This window comes from Felis catus, chromosome B3 (genome assembly GCF_018350175.1).
Source record: "Felis catus isolate Fca126 chromosome B3, F.catus_Fca126_mat1.0, whole genome shotgun sequence".
NCBI classification, from domain to species: domain Eukaryota; kingdom Metazoa; phylum Chordata; class Mammalia; order Carnivora; family Felidae; genus Felis; species Felis catus.
The window spans coordinates 113343065-113367839 of record NC_058373.1 but is presented as its reverse complement, the minus strand read 5'-3'; the positions used below and the strand labels follow the sequence as shown (position 1 = coordinate 113367839).

At 44.2% G+C, this 24775-nt stretch overlaps 1 protein-coding gene across 3 annotated transcripts in view; it reads right to left on the bottom strand.

The window, feature by feature from the left end:
- ARG2 (arginase 2) overlaps positions 1–19433 on the bottom strand; it is a 31464-nt gene extending 12031 nt beyond the window's left edge. Inside the window, exons 1-2 of one of the 3 annotated variants that reach the window (XM_019833179.3) lie at positions 19200–19433; positions 18228–18300 (exon numbers count right to left, since the gene is read on the bottom strand). In XM_019833179.3, the coding sequence (XP_019688738.1) occupies positions 18228–18300; positions 19200–19310 (184 nt within the window). In that variant the 5' untranslated portion in view covers positions 19311–19433. Of the gene's footprint in view, positions 1–18227; positions 18301–18457; positions 18596–19199 lie in introns of those variants that run through there. The other 2 variants (XM_003987751.6, XM_045060107.1) reach the window with 2 other exon arrangements.
- Positions 19434–24775: the final 5342 nt, after the last annotated feature.

Sequence of the window (24775 nt, the reverse complement as noted above, 5' to 3'; positions counted from 1 at the left end):
TTTAACATCCAGGGTGGATATTGTAGGTCAGCAGGAGGCTTTCCTTCGTGCAACGATTCAGAGACCAAGCTCCTGGCTTGTGGCTCTGCCATAATTAGGGCTTTGCCATTTGTGTGGCTGAGGTTGGGGCTCCCCAGGATCAAGGCAGCAAGAGAGGAAGAAAGCCCTGAGAAGGCAAGCATCTACTTTTAAAGGCCTTGGCCCACAAGTGGTACATCATACCTGCTCACATGGTACTGGTCAGCAAATCAGATCTAACTTCTGTCCAGAAGAGGAGAAAGGATTTTGATGGACAGCTAGCAATCTCTGCTGCAAGTAGTACCTTTAAATTCTGCTGCCATAACTTTTAAGTGATTAAGAATTCAAGATTCTTGGGGAGCCTCGGTGGCTCAGTCGGTTGAGCATCCAACTTTGGCTCAGGTCAGGATCTCACAGTTTGTGAGTTCAAGCGCCACGTCAGGCTCTATGCTGACCGTGTGGAGCTGGGAGCCTGCTTTGGATTCTGTGTCTCCCTCTCACTCTGCCCCTTCCTGGCTCGTGCTCTTGCTCTCAAAAATAAATAAACTTAAAAAAAAAAAAAAACAAAAAAACCTCAAAATGCTAAAGCTTATGTGATCCTTACAATTGGCAATCCTAACTATCCTATTTCATTATAGAGCCGAATCAGCAAATATACTATGCCATCCTGATATAGTCTCTCGGGGCCTTTCTCCTCTAATGCCTGCTATACTGATAGCATTGGAGCAAAGGACTAGTGGACAAGAGTCCAGGATTGGTTTCTAAACAGTGAACAAGATTCTGAAAGAAGAAATGCACAAGCCAGGTTTGAAAACAGTAGAGCAATTTAACAGAAATGAGAAGTTCGCATATTGGAACAGTAATGCAAAGGAGGCTGAAGAGAACATGAATTGTAACCCAAGGGCCAGCATTTTTGAGGAGTGGGGAGGCTGAAGGGAGGTTAATTTTTTATAAGAACAGGATGAACAGATGAAGCTATTACTTTATCTGAGTGCTATGGCAAATTCTTCCTGTTCAAAAGGCACAAAAGAGTGGTCTCACTAAATTTTAGAGAACTTTAGAGTCCTAGTGAAGAGCAAATAGAAAGAGCATCTGCCTGTCATGCTTGAGGCAGCTGTCCCTTTGTCGGACTGTTTGTGCTTCAGGTCAACTCATCTGCAAGTCTTCATCAGATGAGACATCAGGTTTCATTGCTACACTTCCTTCTAAGAAGGCATTGTAGGACAGAATAAACCTAAGACTTCAAAAAAGCTCTCGTGATAAACAGATTTAGAACCAACTTGAAAGGGCTCTCATTTTTCACTTGCAGTGGGGAAGCAAACCTGTAGATACTGGCACAGGCTCACTGCTTCTCCAGTGCTGATAATAAAAATACACCGAATACTACTCTGATCTTTTAAGCCCAAATGTTACCTTTGGCCTTGATAAACCTCTCTAGGCTCCATCAGAGTGGAACGAGAACACAAGTGCATCAACAGAATGATGTAACCAACTGGTGGGGAAGAAATCAAAACAGCCCTTAGCAGTATCTGTGGACAGCACTTCTGTCTCAGAGCCCTGATCACTAAGGAATCCCTGAAGGAAGACAGTGACAGGAAAGGAGGAAAGGAACAAAATTGTCTCCATACACCACACCATGCTAGATGCACTACCGGTAGCTGCTAATCCTCACGTCCTCCTGTTGCTGTCATCCACACACTTCAGAGGAAGAAATCCAGCAAAATTAATAGTTCTGTGCAGGACAAGCCTGATTACCCTTTGCTCAGAGGTTCACAGAAGACAACGTTAGCACGAAGGTAACATTTCAACAGCATGAAGGTTCCCCATTCTGCCACTGCTGACTTTTTTCTTTTTTTTTAATGTTTGTTTATTTTTGAGAGAGACAGAGGCGGAATGTGAGTGGGTTGGGGCAGAGGGAGAGAGAGACACAGAATCCGAAGCAGGCTCCAGGCTCTGAGCTGTCAGCACAGAGCCCGACGCAGGGCTTGAACTCACGAGCTGCGAGATCATGACCTGAGCTGGAGTCGGATGCTCAACTGACCGAGCCACCCAGGCGCCCCCTGCCACTGCTGACTTCTACTCACAAGGAGCTCTGACCTTCCAAGCTCCCAGCAAGTCAAGAGAAATGGGTTCAAAAGGGGGCTAACACCCGGGAGAGTCTACTGCACCACAGGTAGCCCACTGGCAGAACAACAGAGTTTGAGAAAAGCTAAGGACCTATTACTGTGCCGTTTTTCAAACTGTCCCTGAATAGGATGGCATGTTTATTATGACTTGTCAGGAATAACAAGTCAGTGAAATGTGGAGAAATACAAAGACTCAGAGATCTCATTTAATGCTGGGAGGATACCAATACTGGTGGCTTTAAAGCTATAGACTCAAATATCATATGTGACAGATTTAGCCCCACACAAAGGGAAGTCCTGGCATTATAAAGGGATGTAACTGCTGATCCTTAGAACCTTAAAAGGGTACTAGAGAATCAGCTTATTGAAAACAGTTGTAGTGTTGCCTGAAGTCTACATTAGGAAAAGAAGGCCAGTTACTTCAGGCCACTTGACGTAAGAATTTCTGTTACCTCTTAAATGTGATTTGGGTAATAACCTTCGAAGAGACTTATTTAAGGTAAACTCATTTTTTATTTAGTGCCATTTAACTGCCAGAGGTTATACAACCTCCAGAATCACGTGTCCTGGAGGCCTGTAAAAATCTGCTCTTCTTAGACTCAGTATCAAGTTGAGTGCATTAGGGCAAGAAATCCTACCACGCAGAGAACACGTATTTGCTGTAGTTCACATCTTCTGAGTCTGAGGAGGCTGCTTCAGTCAGGGCTCCCAACACCTCCTTCCTCCCCACCCAGTTCTCTGAGGCAGTGAGGAGCACAGCTGACCAAGACCAGGGCAGGGAAAGTGGCATTGGCTTGAGGACAGAAGGTGAGCCGGCCAGGCCAGTCATTTCAGACATGTCCATCTGACATGTACCAGAGTTAACCTCAAGATCAAAAGATACAAACATGGTGTCAATAGATGCCTTTGCATGAATGTGATTCTCGAGTAAAAAATCTAAATATAGAACTCAAAACTTTAGGGGCACCTGGGTGGCTCAGTCGGTTAAGGGTCCGACTTCAGCTCAGGTCATGATCTCACCATTCATGAGCGCGAGCCCCACGTCGGGCTCTGTGTTGACAGCTCAGAGGCTGGAGCCTGCTTCGGTCTGCTTGTCTCCCTCTCTTTCTGCCCCTCCCCTGCTCATGCTCACTCTCTCTCTCTCTCAAAAATAAACATTAAAAAAAATTTTGAGAGGGGAAGGGAGGGGAAAAAATGTTAAAATTTAGTTTGAGACATGTAACCAAGATGACTTGCAGCACCAGTGTAACTTCCTTGCTAGTTGGTGTTCTAGCTATGTCCGTCCTCTCCTAAGGAAAACCGAGTATCACTGTCTGAAGATAAGCTTAGTAATGTATGCCCTCTGAACCAAGCTCACATCAGCCCTCTACATGCCTCTAGATCACGGTGAACCGGCTCAGGCCTTCTCAGATGGACCGCTGGCTGACGGCACCCTAACAGCCCAGTTCCAGCACAGGTAGGATCGAGGGAAGAGGAGGGTTCCTCCCGCTTCACAAGACACAGCAGTATAACCATTTTCCCTCATTCAGAACAAGACTGTTGAGCTTATCTGGAAAAGAGATCTGCCATTGTCAACATGCTAACAAATTCAGCCTGCTCCACTGTATAACCTCAGGAAGAGACAGTGACAATCCCTGGGGATAAAATACTGCTCTTCAGAATACATGATCTTTTTTAGGTTCTTGATATTCTACCTTGTTCCAGAAAGGATTTAAAGGGCAACACATCAGGCTAGTGACTACAGCATTGCCAGTTAACAACGGTTCTGATGTCCAGCTCCCTGCCCCAGACCCTGGGCGGGTTTCCTGGTGAGTGTTCCCAGGGAACCTCAAACCAGACAGACTGCATTCCAGACCACTCTGGGCTGAAAGCATAGCGCACACAAGATGGCCACAGGAAGTCAAGTGCCACAGTAGATGCAAAAGGAAGAATCCTTGCCCTCCAGCCCCTAACTTCCTAAGAGTCAAGATCTGCAACCAAGTTCATTTCCTGAGCTTGTCCTATCTCACGTGCTTTCCAGGAGTATTAAATGAGATAACAAGGAAAAGCCTACACATGCTAAGGATTACGTATTAGTTCAGTTGGGTGAAGCACCTTTGTGGTTTGTCTCCCCACCCTACCCTTTTCCTTGAAACTGATGGTGTAACCTAAGACTTCCCAAAACCTGTTTGTAATAGGACTATGTCATTTTGATAAAATCAGTTTCTGGTGAGAAGTAGCAAACACACATAGGTCCACTGATTTCTCATTGAAATGGCTCCTATAGAGTCCAGTTCTCACTCACAGCTTGAATCGTCCACATCTCCTATAAAAGAATATAAAGGCAAAGCCAGTTAATCTTGGAACACCAATTCTCTGAAGCCCTAACCACAATGCCACACACCCTGCTGTGACTCAATTCTTGGGTCACACAGGAAGTAGTTTTCTACTTCTATTTCTATTCAGTAATTCTGGTCTCTTGGCAGGGGGTAGGGAGCCAGGAAGATTTGGTCTGTCTTCTCCCAATCTCAGCATTACTCACATCTATTATATTAATACACCCTCACTACCAAGAGAGTCTGGTCATTAAGAGAGAGGGAGGGGCACGCCTGGGTGTCTCAGTCAGTTGAGCATCTGACTTTGGCTCAGGTCAGTATCCAGTGGTTCGTGGGTTCAAATACCATGTCAGGCTCTGTGCTAACAGCTTGGAGCCTGCTTTGGAATCCGTTTCCCTCTCTCTGCCCCTCCCCCACTCACGCTTGAGCACACTCACTCTCAAAAATAATCATTAAAAAAATTTTTTTTAAAAAGAAAAAAATTAATTCAAAGACTAAATTATTTAAACCAACCACAGTAATCCCTTAGGTTCCAGGACTCTGAACTGTGCTATGTTGGATGTTGAAATAAATAATGCAACAGCTCTCTAAAGTAACTAGAGGCCAGCCTGACTTGAAGAAGCAGTCACCATCAGCAACTCAGGTCCTGATGAAGAAACATAGGTTTCGAAGAGGGGACAACAACTGGCTGTTATCACCTACTTTTACATTTATCTTAAATAAATTCATCAACTAGTAGCCTAATACCTTGTAAGAGTTAAACAATTTGATATATGCCAGTTACTCTGAGTCATACATTCTCAAAAATCAGGAGATCAGCTGGCTTCTGAGGAGCCAATCATTTTTTTTTTTTTTTTTTTTTTTTTTTAGGAGCCAATCATTTTGAGAGAAAGGAAACAGTGCTCTGGGAAAATCCCATGGGGCATGATTTGAATGAAGTTACAGGAGAAGGCCAGGATGCTTGTCCCATCTTCCTTCAGCACAGGCGGACTATGTGCTTCCTGTGTGCCAGGCTCTCTAGTAAGTCCTGGGGATGTGGAGATGAGGTATGGCCACAGATTTCAACGAGCTCCCAGCCTGGTGAGAGGACAGTCCAGTGCTTACTACTATGAGGCAGCCGGGCACAGTGTGTGAAGGGAACAGAGGAAAGTGCTGACTCAGACCCAGGAAGAGCCAGGAGGACTTATCAGGGGCAATAGCTGAATCTTGAAGGTATTAGCCAGGAATAAAAGGGGAAGGGGAAAAGGCTTACCAAGCAGAAGAGGCATACAATACCTTCAGCCCTAGAGAACAATTCACAATTCCCCTGAGCCCAGGGTTCCTGGGAGGATTGTGGAAGGAAAAGGCAGGAGGAGGCAGAAGAGGGGGCAGGGCCCAGAACCCAAGCAGTAGGGTCAGGAAGTGAGAAATCAAAATCTACACTGCAGATCCAGTGTACCGAGGGCCTGAGGGAAATGGACTGGCCCGGAGAAGAGCAGCTCCACAAGGGGACTGTAAAGATAAAGCAGTAGATTCCAGCAATACTTAGAGGGGGTGTGGAAATAAAGGGCCTGCCCTGCAGCTTTCTGGCTCTACTTCTAAAGATGAGAAAGACACAGGGGAAGGGAGTGGAGATGATGAGGTCAGTTCTGGATAGATGGCCTTGAGATGTTAGAGACTATCCTGTTGAAAACACACGGAAACAAGTACAAGGATCAATTCTACACAATGTTCAATGATGAATAACATCACTTCTGATGGAAGTATATATACTGCCACCAACTTTGCAGAACTGCCAGGGGGAAAAAAAAAAAAGCCTGAATCTGACCAAGGATCTAGATCCAATTATCAGTTTACAGGAAACACAAAAGAACACATCACAGGACACCACAGGGATGTAATCTGCAAAATTCAAACAGAGATTATTACACAGACAAATGACCTAGTTTCCTCCACAAATACACCACAAGGAAGAAGAAGAAAAAAAAGATAAAGATCCCAAGTCAAACAAACTGTAAATAAACATCGCAAAAAACTTAAGTCTGTCAAACAATGTCGACATTAACTGGTTTAAGGGCAGAGACAAAGGAAAAATAGACTTAATTTTCCCTGTTTATAAGGGGAAGACTCCTGGCTCCCTTTTGTTTCAGAATTTCCTTCTCTGTCCTTTTCTTTAAATTTTTTTTTCAACGTTTTTTATTTATTTTTGGGACAGAGAGAGACAGAGCATGAATGGGGGAGGGGCAGAGAGAGAGGGAGACACAAAATCGGAAACAGGCTCCAGGCTCCGAGCCATCAGCCCAGAGCCTGACGCGGGGGTCGAACTCACGGACCGCGAGATCGTGCCCTGGCTGAAGTCAGACGCTTAACCGACTACGCCACCCAGGCGCCCCCTTCTCTGTCCTTTTCAAATGCATGTAAATGTTTATAACATTAAATAAGCCTCTTGTCAGTCTCCTACCCCAGGAATGTTTCCCTCAATGACTGGAAATTCAGAGGCTCACTTCTGTGGGCACAAGGGGTGGGCAGCCTGCCCCAATTTGCTAAAATACCTCCTGCCTTAGGATATGAGAAGTTTGTTTTCCTCTGGTGGTTGTTCAAATTTCTATGATAAAGTTAGGATGAGCTCTGACAAATGTTACTGTCAAATCCTCTAACCAGAGGACTAGTTATTATTTATCTTGAAAACATGTAATGGGCTGCACCCGGGAGATTTCTTTTTTTTTTTTTTTTTTTTTTAATTTTTTTTTTTTCAACGTTTATTTATTTTTGGGACAGAGAGAGACAGAGCATGAACGGGGGAGGGGCAGAGAGAGAGGGAGACACAGAATCGGAAACAGGCTCCAGGCTCCGAGCCATCAGCCCAGAGCCTGATGCAGGGCTCGAACTCACGGACCGCGAGATCGTGACCTGGCTGAAGTCGGACGCTTAACCAACTGCGCCACCCAGGCGCCCCAAGGGAGATTTCTTTATCTTTGCAATCTCTTAGCAGATTTCCTGATTGAATGCTTATTCAATAACTGCTTTCTCTACTACCTTTATGGAAAGGTTCTCTTGGTTGGGAGGAGATTTATTATTATTATTATTATTATTATTATTATTATTATAATATTTATCCAACACTGGGCATTTGATATTCTTTTAGGTATGATAATAGTATTATGGTTAAATTTTAAAGAACTCTTATATTTTGAAGATATCTAATGAAGTATTTGCAGATAAAACAACAGGGTGTCTGTGATTTGCTGTGAAAGGCATGGAGTAGGGTTATTGCCATGTATTGATGATTGATGCTTGGGCAACAGACACGACAAATGCACTATGTCACTGTATCTACTTTTGTTATGTTTGTACACTTCCATAATAAGAAAGTTAAAAAGAATATACACATGGAAGCCAGCTGGGATACAGGTTTGGAGCTGAGAGCAGAAACAAGTATTGGAAATAAAGCTTTGGAGGCATCAGCATACAGGTGACAGAAAAGCCATGGGAATGGACAAACTGCCAATTGAGACAACATTAAACCAAGAGGATCAAGGGCAGAGAACCCATGAGGAACACCATCATGTAAAGGGTGGGTAGCAGAAGATCTAGCAAAGCAACCAGAGAGCTAAAACCAGAAGAGAATGGTGTCTGTTTCAATAAAGGTGTGGCAGACAGTGTTGAATAAGGTGAATGTTGCAGTGTCTACTGTGTTAGGAAGTAGGAGGTCTGAGACCTCGGCAAAACCAGTTTCTTTGCAATGATGGCTCAAGACGTCAGATTATAGCAAATTGCAGTGTGAAAGGGCAGCAGAGAAGCCAGGATGGTGGCTCGGAAGAGAAACAACTGGACAACAGCTGGAAGGCTACATAAAGACCAAGGAGGATGGCAGGACGGTAAGATTTGCAGAACAAAGGGAGGGAAGGGATAATTGTTAGAACAAGAACACTCAAAGGTCAGGAGAGATGGGATCTAGAACCTAGGGAAGTGGTATGACTGTTAACTTGTCCAAGATCTGTCCTTCACTTCTTCTGCAGAGACAGAACTTCAGTTGGGAGCATGACCTCTTAGAATGGAAACTAAACTCGACATCTTCCCTTGTTCCTTGGTGTGGCCATGTGGCCCTTTGGGTTCAAAACGATAAGCAGAAACATCCTGCAACTTCTTGGGAACTTCCCTTAAGGGAAAGCACAGAGTTCTCCCTTTGCCCACTTCTGTCCATTCTTGCGCCCTGCTGCCAGAAACGAGGCCACACCATCTGGGACCACTAGACAGAGGCCTTGCTGGTAACACAGCAAGGTAAGAATCTAGGTCTGAACTTACAGAGCGGCCAAACCAGCTCTGGACTTCTCTCCAGATTCTGTTTACTGGAGAGTGAAACTATTTTTCTTAAGCCATTGTTATTTTGTGCTCTTTTCACACGCTTCTCCCTAATACTGTTAGGACTGGATCCCTCATCCTCTGAGAGTGGGTCGATACAACTAATTGGGGGATGACAGGGAGAAGAACTGTAAAGGAGTCCATGCCTTAGTTGGAAAGACAGAGCCATGAGGATTATGGGTAAAGACTTGAAGTATCTGTCATGGGAAATGAGAGAGGGAATACACTAGGAACACACAGGACTTTAAGAAATAGGAGACCACCCACTTATGATGGTGCCATGGAGTTTCTTTGGCTGCCGCAAGAGCTGAGAAGGCAGCTGACTGCACCAATCCAGCCATCAGGTCATATACAGCAAGAAATGAGATTCTCAACTACTTCTGCTGACCGTAGGGCCTTGGGAAAGTTTCTCGAAGTCTTCAGGACATACTTTACTTTTTTTGTTTGTTCATCCTCAGCTTTTATTTATAGAGCAAAACAGTGTGCTAAGAAGCCAAAAAAATTCAAGCACGTGGCATTTTTATGTCTTAAGAGAAGCTACAACCTTGTTCTTAAAAAATAAGTTAGAATAGAATATGAATTAAGGTTTCCTTTAAATTGTGGTAAAATACACATAAAAATATCCATTTTGGGGGGTGGCTCCATCAGGTTAGGCGTCTGACTCTTGGTTTTGGCTCAGGTCATCATCTCACAGTTCGTGGGTTTGAGCTGCATCAGGCTTTGTGCTGACAATGTGGAGCTTGCTTGGAATTCTCTCTCTCCCTCTTTCTTTGCCCCCCCCCCCACTCTCTCTGTCTCTCTCAAAATAAATAAATAAAAACTTTAAAAATCTATTTTAAAAATAACCATAAATTTTTTTTTTAATGTTTTATTTATTTTTGAGAGAGAGAGAGACAGAGACAGAGTGCAAGCCAGGTAGGGGCAGACAGGGAGACACAGAATCTGAAGCAGGCTCCAGGCTCCCAGCTGTCAGCACAGAGCCCGACGCGGGGCTCGAACTCGCGGACCGCGAGATCTGACCTGAGCCAAAGTCAGACGTTTAACTGACTGAGCCACCCAGGTGCCCCTAAAAATAACCATTTAAAAAAAATTTTTTTTAATGCTCACTTATTTTTGAGAGAGACAGAACTCAAGCAGGGGAGGGGCAGAAAGAGGAGACACAGAATATGAAACAGGCTCCAGGCTCTGAGCTGTCAGCACAGAGCCTGACACAGGGCTCAAACTCACAAACCATGAGATCATGACCTGAAGTCAGACACTTAACCAACTAAGCCACGCAGGCGCCCCTAAAAACCATTTTTAAGTGGTATTAAGCACATTCATATTTTTATATAACTGTTTTAACTACCATCCACCTCTAGGATTCTTTTCATCTTGCAAAACTGAAATTCTGTACCCATTAAACAATATTTCTTCATTCTCCCTTCCCCCAGTCGCTGGCAACCACCATTCTGTTTTCTGTCTCTATGAATTTGATTTCTCTAGGTACCTCATAAGTGGAATCATATAGCATTTGTCTTTTTGTGACTTCTTTCACTCAGCATAATGTTCTCAAGTTTCACCCATGTTACAACATATGTCAGAATTTCCTTCCTTTTTTAAGGCTAATATTCCGTTGTATGAATACCTTTTTGTTATTGTGTATAATGCTATGAACATGGGTCTATAAATAGCTCTTAAAGACCTTGCTTTCAATTCTTTGGGGTATATGCCTGAAGTGAAATTGCTGGGTCACATGTTAACTTTATTTTTAATTTTCCAAGGAACCACTATATTGTATTTGACAGCAGCTAAGTTATTTTACATTCCCACCAACAGTGCACAAGGGTTTCTAATATCTCCACATTCTCACCAATGCTTGTTAGTTTCTGGGTTTTTTGATGCTGGCCATTCTCACAGGTATCATTTGTTCTTAACAAATTAAGAATGACACTATAGCAAGAGCGTAGCACAATGTCTAGAACATGACAAATGGATCAAACAACTTTGAAATAAAACGTGTAAGTTAAATTCTTTGCTGCCTTTATAAGACTGGTTATAGGGATATTTGCCAAATCCCAATGTCTTTAAGAGATTTGCCTTTATTCATGTACACCAGTGATATATGCTCTTGCCACAGCATATTGCTAAGCAAATTACTAATTACAGAACAGCTTCATCACCCTCCAGAAAGAAACCAGTGCCCACTGCCAGCCACTCCCCATTGCCTTCTCCCCACTAGTCCCTGAACTAGTCTACTTTCGGTCTCTATGGGTTTGCCTATTCTGGACAATTCATATAAATGGAATCATGCAATGTGGCCTTTGTACCTACTTTCTTTTACTGAGTATAATGCTTTCAACATTTACCCATACTGTAGCATGAATTAGCAATTCATTCCTTTTTATGGTTCAATAATACTCCATTGTATGGATATAGATTTCTTAAAACAATGCAGATCAGGGGCACCTGGATGGCTCAGTCCGTTGAGCGTCCGACTTCGGCTCAGGTAATGATCTCACGGTTCGTGAGTTCGAGCCCCACGTCAGGCTCTGTGCTGACAGCTCGGAGCCTGGAGTCTGTGTCTCCCTCTTTCTCTGACCCTCCCCCATTCATGCTCTGTCTCTCTCTGTCTCAAAAATAAATAAACGTTAAAAAATAAAATAAAATAAAAAACAATGCAGATCTACCATAAAAATCCATATTTCTGGCTTTTCTTGAAAAATTGGAGAGAAGCTTAGAAAGCCCTCCCCCCCTTCCCATGCAGCAATCACTGGCTAGAGCTCAGTAGTGGCTTTTGTTCCCTGAACATTCCAGACACCTTTCTGTCTCTGAGTCTTACTGTTTCATCTGCCTAAAATGCTTCCAGATATGCACCTCGTTCCTTTCTTCACCTGACAAAGGTCTGCTCACATGACTCCCTCTGAGTGAGGCCTCTCCATCTACATATGCAATGTTTACTTAGTATTCACCACTCCTTGCTTCATTTATTCCACAGTACCCATTACCATCTGACATACTGTAGATTTTACTTATGTCTGTTTCCAACCACTCTTCATTAGAATGAGCTCTAAGATAACAAGGATTTGTTCTGTTCACTATTATATTCCCAGTATCTAAGCCTTAGCAGTACTCAAATTTTTTGAATATAAAAGTTAGTGAATGAACTTGTTAGTTTGTAGGGACTACAAGCTGTTTTTTTTTTTTTAATGTTTACTTATTTTTGAGACAGAGGGCAACATAGCACGAGTGGGGGGAGGGGCAGAGAGAGAGGGAGACACAGAATCTGAAACCCGCTGCAGGCTCTGAGCTGTCAGCACAGAGCCCAATGCAGGACTCGAACCCATGAACCTTGAGATCATGACCTGAGCCGAAGTCGGACGCTTAACCGACTAAGCCACCCAGGCGCCCCTAAAAGCTGTTCTTGAGAAATAAACCTGAGAGGTGCCTGGCTGGCTCATTCAGCTAAGCATCCAACTTTGGCTCAGGTCATGATCTCACAGTTTGTGGGTTTGAGCCCCACAGAGCTGCATCAGGCTTTCCACTGTCAGCAGAAGCCTGCTTCAGATCATCTGTCTCCCTCACTCTCTGCCCCTCCCCCACTCAAACGTGCTCTCTCTCAAAAATAAACATTTAAAAAATTAAAAAAAAAATTTTTTTAACATTTATTTATTTTTGAGACAGAGAGAGACAGAGCATGAACGGGGGAGGGGCAGAGAGAGAGGGAGACAGAATCGGAAGCAGGCTCCAGGCTCTGAGCCATCAGCCCAGAGCCCGACGCGGGGCTCGAACTCACGGACCCCGAAATTGTGACCCGGGCTGAAGTCGGACGCTTAACCGACTGAGCCACCCAGGCGCCCCTAAAAAAAATTTTTTTTAAAGAAACCTGAAAGTGATGTTTGAAAAGCTTTGATGCATACTCTATATTACTCACATTTTAAGTTCGAGTTTTAGCAAATGTGTACAATCTTGTAACCCTCTTTAGATATATACTTAAGATCTAGAATATTAAAAATGATTTTTAGGGGTGCCTGGGTGGCTCAGTCGGTTAAGCGTCCGACTTCAGCTCAGGTCATGATCTCACGGTTTGTGAGTTCAAGCCCTGCGTTGGGCTCTGTGTTGACAGCTCAGAGCCTGGAGCCTGCTTCGGATTCTGTGTCTCCCTCTCCCTCGCCTCATCCCTCCCACCCCCTACTTGTGCTCACTCGCTCTCTCTCTCTCTCTCTCTCTCTCAAAAAAATAAAATAAAATGTAAAAAATAAATTGTTTAAAAATAATTTTTAAGTCACAGTAACACATTACTACAGTCAGGCATGCCTGGAACTTGAAAATATCTTTAAAACTTGAGGCTCTTTTCCCAAGTCACATTAAGGAACATGATGGTTCAGAAATCAAAGCACCAAGAGAACAGGGAGTTGCTAAAATCCAAAAAGATGAAGATACAGTCCTAAGTTAACTTACGGCCAAAGAAACTGTAACCTAATGAGTTATATTAACTTACAAGAAGACTGTGTCAAGTACTAGGGAAAAAGCAACCAAAAGAACAAGAATTTATCATCAAGGGCCTAGAAAGAGGGAGGATTTTGAATATTGCAGTCCACGTGGCAATTTTTTCCTCACTGGAATATGTAAACTAGGTATCAATCAGGATCTCTAAGCTGCAAGCAACAGAAACCTATTCTGGCTAATTACAGCAGAAAAGCAATTTATTCAATTTGGGCAATTCCCAGAGTCTTTAAGAGAGCCAGTATCTGCTTTAAAGGCCATATTACCAGGAATAAAGCCTCCAAAAGTCATACTGCTGGATGGTCCAGGAAAGAGCCTATTGCTACGGTCACCTCCACTACTGGGAAGACGAACCGCATGCAGCTGGCATGGCTGACCCCACCAAGACTGGACAGAAGCCACTGCTAGCATTGCTACCACCCCTGCCCATCACAAAATTAACTCTTTGCTGCCCTTTCTTCTTGAATCTCAAGTCAAAGTTTAAGATGGGTGCTTCTGTTGGTGGAGCCTAGGTCAAGTGCCCACAACTCTAGCTACAATGAAAATAAGGCAGAATGTGGGTGGAGAGAAGGCTGAGGTAGATTAGGGTCAAATTATGTGGAAGCTGTCCTTTTGGTTGACACGTGGAACACACAGCACTAGGGGCTGAAGCACAGATACCAAAATGTAAAACTATTAAATGAGAGTGTATTAGAAAACTGTATCTAGTACAAGCCTGAGATTTCACCATTTATTATAGGGCCAGGCTACATTTTAAACATATGAGGATTTAAGTCCAATTTAAAGAAAAACACCAAAATGAAAAATATGGCAAATTAGCAAAGAGAGCATATGAATGACAAGACTGAGAAGCATGGATGCATGTAAAACTAAGCCAAGGAGAAACAGTCTTAGCTCACTCTGGTGGCAGCAAAGAATGTGAACCAAGGAAGGCAAGAATGGGACAAAAGATATCATTGTAAAGTTATAGTCAGGTGTCAGGAGGACACAAGTACAGCAGTACCATTATGCTGAAGGACTTTAATCATTTAGGAGGAAAAAAAAACAAACAAGACTTTGTGATCAACATGTAAGGTACAAAACAGAAGAAGCAAAAGATTGTGATGGTCTTAGAGTTGGACTTGAGTAAACTGGATGACGAGTGATAGCATGAAACAGACAGTGGAAAGACAGCAGGAGAAGTGGATTTGAGGGAGAAGATAATGAATTTTGTTTTAAACAAGTTGAGTTTGAGACACCTGTGAGAGGGCAGGGGAGGCTTAGAACAAAATTAGAGGGACACTGGAGTCAATATTTGAGGGTTGGGAAGGAGGGGAAGATCCCACAGAGGAGTCCAGGAGTCAATGGAGAGAAGAGACTCAAAAGGGAATAGTGTCTGCTAACAGAGTATTTCCAGAATACAGTGGTCAGTTGTACAATAGAGAGGTCCAGCAAAATAAAGGCTGACAAATCCGTGGGCTTGCTCAAGGTAGTTTCAGTGGAACAGCAGGGTGGAAGCCAGGCTCAAGTAGCAGTATTATACAACTAGACCCATGAATGCTGATTTTCTCTACCAACCACTGAAAGCAAATACACACCCCTGAACTCACACACCAATCTGTACCAAATGAACAGCTCTCATACTTCAGATCTTCACGTGAAGCAGCTACCTCGGGCCCTCTCTCGTTCTTCCTGAAGCAGACCAGATTCTTGGGTCTCAACCAAAGAGATTTCTGTTCTATCTGATAGAGCACCAAATGGAACAGGAAGAACAAAGGTCTCTAGCCTAGTTGAGGGTAATCAGAGTAGCTCCCACATGGCTTCCTGAATAAACTCCGGGACTCTTGGCTTGGTCACAGCGGCAGTTAATTTAGATGGTTGTTTCAGTGGCTGGAACCTCCTTTCAGTACCACAGCTGAGTCAAATTACCTAATTACAATGATAAAGGCCGAAAACCGTTCATCTCAGTTTACAGCTATCTTCCCTCCACAGAACACTCCTTTAACCTCTGAAGAAAAAAGGGGCAAATTACCATGGCTGTCAGAGCTAACCAGAATCAGGAGCAGAGGTACCGCATCTGAGCCTTGCCAGAGCAATTGCCTCTTCATTTCTCTCAGGCTCTCCTTATATACTAAAATAAGTGGTTACCTGACAGAGGAACCATTATTGGTGTCCTTACCAAACCCAGGAAAAGGGAAAACCAAAAGCAGACACTAAGTCAAATACATTCATTTAAGAAAACAGGAAGTTTGACCAATGCTATGACAACACCAGCAGCCTGTGACAGCAGACTTGAAAGCAAGGAACAAAGGGATTTGTGAATGTTACCTTTCCATGAGTCTTCTGTCCCCTCAAATTTGACCCATGCTGCTTCTTCGAAAGTACTACTTTAGTACTGTTTCACAATATAGCTGGAAACTTCTCATGGTACCTTTCTCCACCATATTTTTGGAGATTAGCCAAAACCACATGCTGGAAATCTGCTGAGTGCCACAATCATATTAATATGCAATGAGATTCTATTTTGGGCTGCTGTTGATACTGGCCTTCCAGTCTGCTACAGGGTAAGGATATAAATTGTAAAACTGAAAATATCTGAAAAAATTAAAGGGAAGACCAAATAAACCGAAGCTTCACCATCACTGTAGGTTGAGCGTTTACAGAGGAGTTATTTGAGGGAGTAGTACTTGAGGGAGAATGGCCTTTCCCAGGTTGGAGTGGGAAAATTCCATGAGCTAGGACAGGAAAGGTCTACAAAGCATGAGTAAGGGAAGTTGCTATAAATGTGCCCTTCCCCCTTCAATCAGCAGCCTCAGCTGAATATTATAAATGTGTCCTGTGTCAGAGGCTGAAATGGATTCATCAGTCTCTTAAGGTAGAGCTGAGCACTGAGCAGGCAATTCGAGCAAGGCCGGGCCCAGTTCATCAGATGGGCTGCAGAGGTTTATCCAGTATTAAAAACCAGCGATCACCAGAAATTGTTGTCTTCAGTGTAAAACGATGCCTTTAAAAAGGGTTTTGGGGCACCTGGGTAGCTCAGTCATTTGAGCGTCTGACTCTTGATTTCGGCTCAGGTCACAATCCCAGGGTCCCAGGATACAGCCCCACACACATCAGGCTCTGTGCTGACAGCGTGGAGCCTGCCTGGCATTCTCTCACTCTCCCTCTCTCTGTCCCTCTCCCACTCACTCTCTCTCTCAAAATAAATAAACTTAAAAAGGGATTTAAAGGGACAGTATCCTCATTTATAAACAGGAATAGAAACTTCTTTATGACATTAAAACTAAATCTCAATTTATCTTTAATCTTCACTGATGAACCTGGAGAGTTATTAAAATGATCAAGAAAGAGGGGCACCTGAGTGGCTCAGTTGGTTGAGCAACTGACTCTTGGTTTCAGCTCAGGTCACGATCTCACGATCTCAGGTCATGAGTTCAAGCCCCATGTCAGGCTCTGTGCTGACAGAATGGAGTCTGCTTGGGATTCTCCCTCCCTCCCTCTCTCTCTGCCCCTTCCTGGAGGGCACGCATATATGCTCACTAGTGCTTTCTCTCATTCTCTCAAAATAAATAAACTTTTTTAAAAAATCGGGGCACCTGGGTGGCTCAGTCGGTTAAGCATCCGACTTCGGCTCAGGTCATGATCTCGCGGTCCATGAGTTCGAGCCCCGCATCAGGCTCTGTGCTGACAGCTCAGAGCCTGGAACCTGTTTCAGATTCTGTGTCTCCCTCTCTCTCTGACCCTCCCCCGTTCATGCTGTCTCTCCCTGTCTCAAAAATAAATAAATGTTAAAAAAATGATTAAGAGACCCTATTGAAGGAACTTTAATTATTTAACAGAGAAAAGTTTTGAGTATTCAACCAAAGACACCATATCTAGACGTAGCCAGAGGTATATGAAGTACACCTCAACTCAAGGTGATTTTGGTGACTTCATTATTCCTCTGTTTTAGGAGATGATCCACCCTAATGAACTCAATGATCAGCAGAGGAGATTTCAAAGCAAGAGTAGGGAAAGGAGTTGTAGTTCACCTAGATTCCACATGATTATCTTCAGGACCTACAGCTCCCTGTTGCCATGCGTTTTGCATTTACAGCTTCAGAAAAGATCTGTGAATGGTCCTAATGTGAATGGAGGAAATGACCTTAAAAAGCAGCTAGAAACGTCCAGGTAAAATAAAAGGAAGAACATTCCTCCCATTCAAGTTGGAATTTGGTGCCTTCTTACCAAAAGAAGTGTTCTCTATTACTATATAAATAGCATTTATCTGTGGGTCAGCTTCAATAAGTTTAGAGTACTATCCTAATCACACAACTGCAACTTTACTGCGGATTACCTGGGCACTTGTGAAAATGCACATGTCTGGATCCCACCACAGAGCCAATAAACCAGACTATTCCATGGAGGAGCCTAGGACCCTGTATTTTTAACAAGTAACCCAATCTGTTTCTCTCTCACTCAAAAATAAAAACAAACAACAAAACAAGTAACCCAAGTGATTTTCATAATCAGGGAAAAGTTTGAGAAATACTGATCTAAGGCTCTGCTTACAGTAAGATAAGGCTATTCATCCTGGGGAGGAAACAAATGACATGGAGAGAGGAAACTGGCTAGACTGATGAATCAGAAGCGCCTCATGACAGAGTTAAGAGAACTAGAATTTGAGGGGGAAAAGCTGAGCGGTTAAATGGAGCGAGCATTCTCAGCACTGCTTGGTAGCCACTAAGCTTGCTCCGGGTCCTGCGTCACTCCACCTCCTTGCCTTCCACACACAGTTACTCTCTTTATTGCAACAAGACTGCCTGAAGACTCCCGGGTAGATCTTGAACTGCAGATGGAATCCAAGGGAGGATGAGAGATGCTTCCCAAGAACACAGCGGATACTGGGCAGTCCCTGGATATAAGGGGAGACTGAACTGGTCCGTTACCGGCCATCACAGACATCTCAAATCCAGCTACTTACCTAAACTGGAGAGTCTTTTCATCAAGCCAGCTTCTCGGATGGCAGCAGGACCACGTTCCACTCCTTTTCTTTTCTGTCACACAAATTACACATTTAGATCTGAGGTCAGAGGATTGGAAATAAGACCACTTTATTTCACAAAAATACAGAAATTTGCTAATTCTATACTTAGTTCCCAGCAGATCCCTCTGAAAACCTGTGACAGCATTAGCCCTTCATTTTATTTTCACCTGAGGACGGCTCATTTCAAACACTTGCAGGGAAAGAGGGAAAAACAACTATTACTGGAATCCCATCAACCTTCCAAACCCCAGACTGTGGGAAGAACAAGCAGAGGCCAAGACAGGGGAAGGGGCTGAGCCAGGTCGGGATCCGGCGGCCGGGGGGTGTGTGAGTGTGCCTGGCAAAGGCCTGAGCCCGGACTTCTAGAGCGGTGAGCTCTCCACGACCGCAGGTTTCCCTCATTGATCAAAACAGCCCCTCCCGGCCTCCCGCCGCTAGAGCCGGCAGCGCCAATTTCCCCGCCAGTGAACGCTTTCTGAGAATAGACCCTGAAGCCTTAAATCCTCGGTCGCTCTCTTCAACCTCTTCTCCCTCGATTTTCCACCGGGTATTCTGGCCGGTTTCTCCCCCCCCCCCCCCCCCAGCCCCTCCATGAAATCCTGTCCCTCCTCCCCTCCCCCGCAACACCCCAAGCGGGTCCCACCACTTTCTCGCTTCTCCAGGGGAGGCCGCAGAAACCCGCCAGCCCGCGGCCCCCCTCCCGCAGCGCAAACAGGATGCCCTCCATCTCCTTCCTCCCTCCCCATCTTCTACCAGGGAAAACCCCACGTGCTCTCCCAGTGCCCAATAGCGGGAACCCACCACCTCGTGCCCCTCCGTCTCTCCCCATCTTCTCCTCGCCTCCCCGTCCCTCACCCCACCCCCGCTTTCTCCAGGTTCTGCCCCACGGTGCCAGGTCCCGGTTCTCACCTGTCCCTGTGAGAACGGGGCTCCGATCACAGCCACCGAGTGAACCGACTTCTTCAGGACGGAATGCACTCGCGTCCGGAGGAGACGCGAGAGGCTGCTTCTCAGGGACATGACCGGCAGCGCGGGACACAGATGACCTAGAAGCTACTTCGTGCGGCTAGCCGTCTTAAGTGAGCGCAGCCGCCAGGCGCCGGGCTTACCTACCCGGGCGCCAGTTGCACCGCCCCGCCCCGTGATGTACCACCGCCCGGCCACGCCCCCACGCCCCCTACCAGCCCCCCTCACACCTTCCCACCGACCCCGCCCACTGTTCCTCAGGGCCTAGACACGCCTTTGATGACGTCATCAAGCCCTGGCTGGGACTTTCCCTCCAGGGACGAGCCCCTACAGCTGACGCCATGAGGCTTGTGTCGGTGTCTGGCCAATAAGAGCGCGGTCACGGGCAGGTGTGTTCCTTGGCGGGAAGCGGCCAGCACCCTCGAAGTTGGCGAACAGGAACCAATTCGAAAGCTCGCAGTTCGGGACTCTCTTCACACAAATGCGTGCCGCGCAGATGCCAACTCTAGGGAAGGGCTGCCTGGTCTGGGTCTGGCTGGGCTGGTCTGACCCCACTTGAGTGCTCTGCCAAAACGAAGCTACCATCCATCTCCTCTGTTCCATCTCAACTCTGGGTCCAAAAAACAAACCTACCCATCTTTGGGCGTTGAAGGTTAGGAAATCAAAAATAGACTGGAGCTCTCTGGGTCAGGCATGTTAATAAAAATTCACTCTCCTAGGTATTTTGGATGGGGAGGTTAGGATTATACAAAACAATTACGTTCCAGGTGTTTTCAATTCTTTACCTGAATAACCGAGCACTGGTTATTAAACACCAAACAATATATCTAGATTATTTCTAAATTTGGGGGAGGTTAAAGAGCTGAAAGTAACTACTCAGAGTTTTAATAATATTTTAATAATATCCAACTAAAGTTCCAAGAACATTTGGCCTGCTAACAATTCCATAAATAAGGGACTATTTTAAAGACGAGAATACAACATCAGATCACTTTCCCAAAGTCACATAGCTTGTAAGTGCCAGAGCTGTGTGACTCCAGATTCTAAATTCTTAACCGTGGCATTAGGGCTTGCCGAAATTTGCACGTTAGTCCTACCAAAATACATTTTTACACAAACAACAGAAAAATTATCTCACCTGGTATCAACTTACATGCTGCTTTCCAAAATATTTAAGAAGTCTCTCCATGGCAACATCATAACTCCAAGGAGCTTTAGTATTATAAAGCAGTTTATTTTTAGAAGATACATGTTATACCTGTCTCCCCCTGCTGGTTTAACAAAGACATGTCTGAAGCTTTAGCAAAATAAGCAGGATATAGCCGTAAGGTAGTAGTTCTGAAAGTGTGGTCGCTGGGCTGGCAGCATCAACTTTCGCATACATGTCAAGTGGAAATCATTAGGTTCTACCCCTAAATTTACTAACTCAGTAACTCTGGGGGTGGAGCACCAGCAACCTAAATTTTCACAGTCTCTCCAGGGTCAGGGGCTGTAGGGAGCAGTAGGGGTATAGTCAGGGATTCACAGTCACTGATACTGTCACACTTGTTCAGATCCTTGGAATTATCTTGGTACCTTTTTCTTGCGCTTCACCACATCCAGTTTCTTCTCCTTGACTATGTTTTCTGAAATTAATACTGGCACAGTTCACTTCAGGCTCTCCTGGACTCCTGTGAAGGCTATTTCTTAAATACTTACTGTGGGTCACCAGATTGACCTTTCTAAAGTACTACATTAATCCTGCATGTTTTTTCACTGGTTTTCCATTACCTACAGTTTAGTCAGAGGTGAATTACCAGTTCCACATTATTATGCTCCAGGAGAGTGAACAGTAGATTGTCATATTACTATTACCCTTTAAAATTCTAATGATTATTACTTCTATATACCTGAAATATTATATGACTCATTTTTAAAACCCTGAAAAATAACTGGTATGCTTTTATTTTTAAAACATGCATTTATTTTCAAAATAAGTTATTAAAGGTAATATCCTAAAGTTATAAAAGTCATAGAAGAACGAGCTAAGCTTTAGAAATTTACTTTATATTTTTTAATGTTTATTTTTGAGAGAGAGAGAGAGAGAGGCAGAGCATGAGTGGGGAAGGGGCAGAGAGGGAAACACAGAATTCAAAGCAGGCTCCACGCTCTGAACTGTCAACACAGAGCCCGTCGTGGGGCTCATACTCACAGCCCGCAAGATCATGACCTGCGCTGACACTTAACCACCCAGGCGCCCCTAGAAATTTACTTTAAAACTTGTACTGTTATACCATAGGTCTAGGACCCTTCTTCCTGAGACCCAAAACAAGTTGTGCTGCCTTTCTCCTTCCTTTATTGGAGAACATAGATACTCTGCCTCTTTATTTCAGCGCCTGCCAACACACACTCTATCCTTAATAGGCTGCTAGCAGAGCGTGTGGGGGGAGTGGGGTAGGGGACAGGGTGGTGAGTAGGGAAGACCTGATTATGGTGTTTGCTGAGTTCCATGGTGTGTATACTCCCAAGCTACCATTGTGATGTCACTGATGATGGAGTTGGGAAAAGGTGCTCATCATACAGTATTTCCACCATACAAATATCAACATAAATAATGTCAAGAGCATAAATAATGGCAAGATATAGTAAAATAATTAGGCAATGACAAGTTTTGAATGTATGTTATCTTTGTTCCTAATATAATTTACTTGTAAGTTTATATAATTTGATTTTTTAATAATAGCATTTAACAACTTGCTCAGACATTCTTGAAAATTTAGCGATAGGGTATTGCAGGTGGCTAAAAGCAGTCTCCAGCATACCATTGTTTACTGAAAATCCAAGGAAACTCAGAAAAGTCTAAACAAAATTCTCAAAGGCAGGGACCATAACCCTCTCTGCTCATCACTTCATCCCTTCCTGAATACAGTGCTTGGCACATAACAGGAGTTTGGCAAATAATAAACCTTCCAGATTCTTACGAAATCCTTACTCATGAACCTTGGTCTATGGCTCTGATATGGAATGGAATGGAAGTCCCCAGGGGCATCTGGGTGGCTCAGTCCTTAAGTATCTGACTTTAGCTCAGGTCATGATCTCACAGTTCATGAGTTTGAGTCCCATGTCAGTGAACTTGAACCCCGCTTCTGGTAAAATATGAGCCTCAGGTGAGCCCTGCTTCTCTCTCTCTCTCTCTTCTTCCTTGTGGGATTCTCTCTTTCTCTCTCTCTGCCCCTCATCACTTGCATGCTCTCTCTCTCTAAAAAAAAAAATTAGGGGTGCCTGGGTGGCTCAGCGTCTGACTCTTGACTTGGGCTCAGGTTATGATCTCACAGTCCATGAGTTTGAGTTTGATGCAGGGCTCGGCGCTGACAGCATAGAGCCTGCTTGGGATTCTCTCTCTCCCTCTCTCTCTCTCTCTGCCCCTGCCCCACTTGTTCTCTATCTCTCTCAAAATAAATAAAAATAAGCTTTAAAAAAATGGAGTGGAAGTCCCCGAAGATTTCGTTCCAGACTTCTACTTTTACATGCTAAAGAGCTGAGTTGAGCTCACCAACCACACCTTTATTTTTTTTATTTTTTATTTTTTTAATAGAGGCATCCTGATCTTTATTGGCTACTTTTTTTTCAATATATGAAATTTATTGACAAATTGGTTTCCATACAACACCCAGTGCTCATCCCAAAAGGTGCTCTCCTCAATACCCATCACCCACCCTCTCCTTCCTCCCACCCCCCATCAACCCTCAGTTTGTTCTCGGTTTTTAAGAGTGTCTTATGCTTTGGCTCTCTCCGCCTCTAACCTCTTTTTTTTTTCCTTCCCCTCCCCTATGGGTTTCTGTTAAGTTTCCAACCACACCTTTAGACTCTAAAATTTAGAGGCTCTCTTTCATTTAAAAAAAGTATTCATTCATTCATTCATTTATTGAACACTTTACTGAGCACTTAGTGTGTGCAAAGTATTGTTCTATGTACTGTGCATAGAGATGAAGACAGATAATAGCCCATGACTCCCAGTGCTTACATTCTAGTGGGGAAACCAGTCAAGCAGTTAAATAATCTCACATACTAGTAAATGCTATGGAGAAAATAAAACAAGGTAATGGGTCAGGAGGTCATGTTTTAGCAAGGGGTATCAGGGAAGGCCTCTCCAAACTGACATTTCAGCCAGACACCTAAATGATGAGAAGGAGCTGGTCATAACAAGTTCTCTCTGGTCATAACAACTACTCTCAAGGGAGTAGAGCCTTCTAGGCTTACAGGAACAGAAAGATCCAAAGCCATAAAGTTAAAACATGCTTGTGGGTCAGAAGAAGAGCAAGAATGCCTGTGTAGCCCAAATGTGCAGAGCAAAGGGGGGTGTAGGTGTTGAGTCAGAATGACAGGCAAAGAACAGATCTCAGAGGCAGCCATGAAGAGCATGAACTTCAGAGGAAGAATTTTTTACACAAAAGCAGAGGGTTAAATGTACTGAATCTGCATTAGGGAGTTGGGAAAATGTAGTTCTTTCTTTCTTGCTTTGCTCTTCTATCTGGGGGCTGGGAGAATTAACATAATAACCCTAAGATACAGTTAAGGCAACAAAGCAGAGGCTACATTCTATGGGGGTAAAGTATAGAGTCTGTCTACCACCCAGTGGGGACTCCCAGGTTCATAGAAAGGCTGAATAGAGAGGAATAAAGGAAGGGATGTAACTGTAAGTGCCTGGTTTAATTGCCTGCACACCCCACAGCCCGGTGTGGAGGCAGCCACCTGAGCCCCTTACATACTCCTCACACACCCCCATCACCGCCACAAGACAGAAGGGTTTTCAGTATGAGCTTTGATCAGTGACAGGGACACAAAAGCAGCCATATGGCTACCATCAAGGTATAAATGAAACTTAGTGTGAAATCTGTCTTGGCACCAGTGGAAGGCCAAGGCTACAAAGGACACCTGAACACTTTGTTCTTTCTTCAGGTTCCATTCTTAAGCCTCTACCCGACTATTCTTCAGTTTGGGACATTTTGTAACCAAACTACCCTGAGTTCTCTCCTTGGTGAGTTACAGAGACTGCGGGAGGTGGAGGAAACTTTATTTGTGGCAAATGAGATCCTGGGGAATAACTTTCAAGGCCAGGACCCCTGAGTGGAGGTGAATGGGTTTCTTTTATTTAGGGTTAGGATGCATATTCGGAAAGGGGAGTTTTGTCATCGCGTGTAAAGGTGGGCATAAGGCTGCACAGCATATTTAGAAGACATGCCTATACTTGTATCCCATGTTAATGAAGCTTGTGCTCCTCCTTGGGCTGAGATGTTAACAGTATAATGAAGTAGAGGAAACTGTCAGGTACTCTGTGGTCCATCTACTGTGGTTTGAGTCAGTGGCCAATTTCAAACTGGTCTAGGCTAGCAAGCTCTTGCTATTGTTTGCCTCTAAAAGATAAGGTTAACATTCCTGTGAAGAAGTGGGAGGGGGTTGTCTTCCCAGTGACAATTTTAACCTCATCAACCCTATGAGGCACAGTTTCCCTTTCTCCCCTCTCCCTTCCTCCTTTCCTT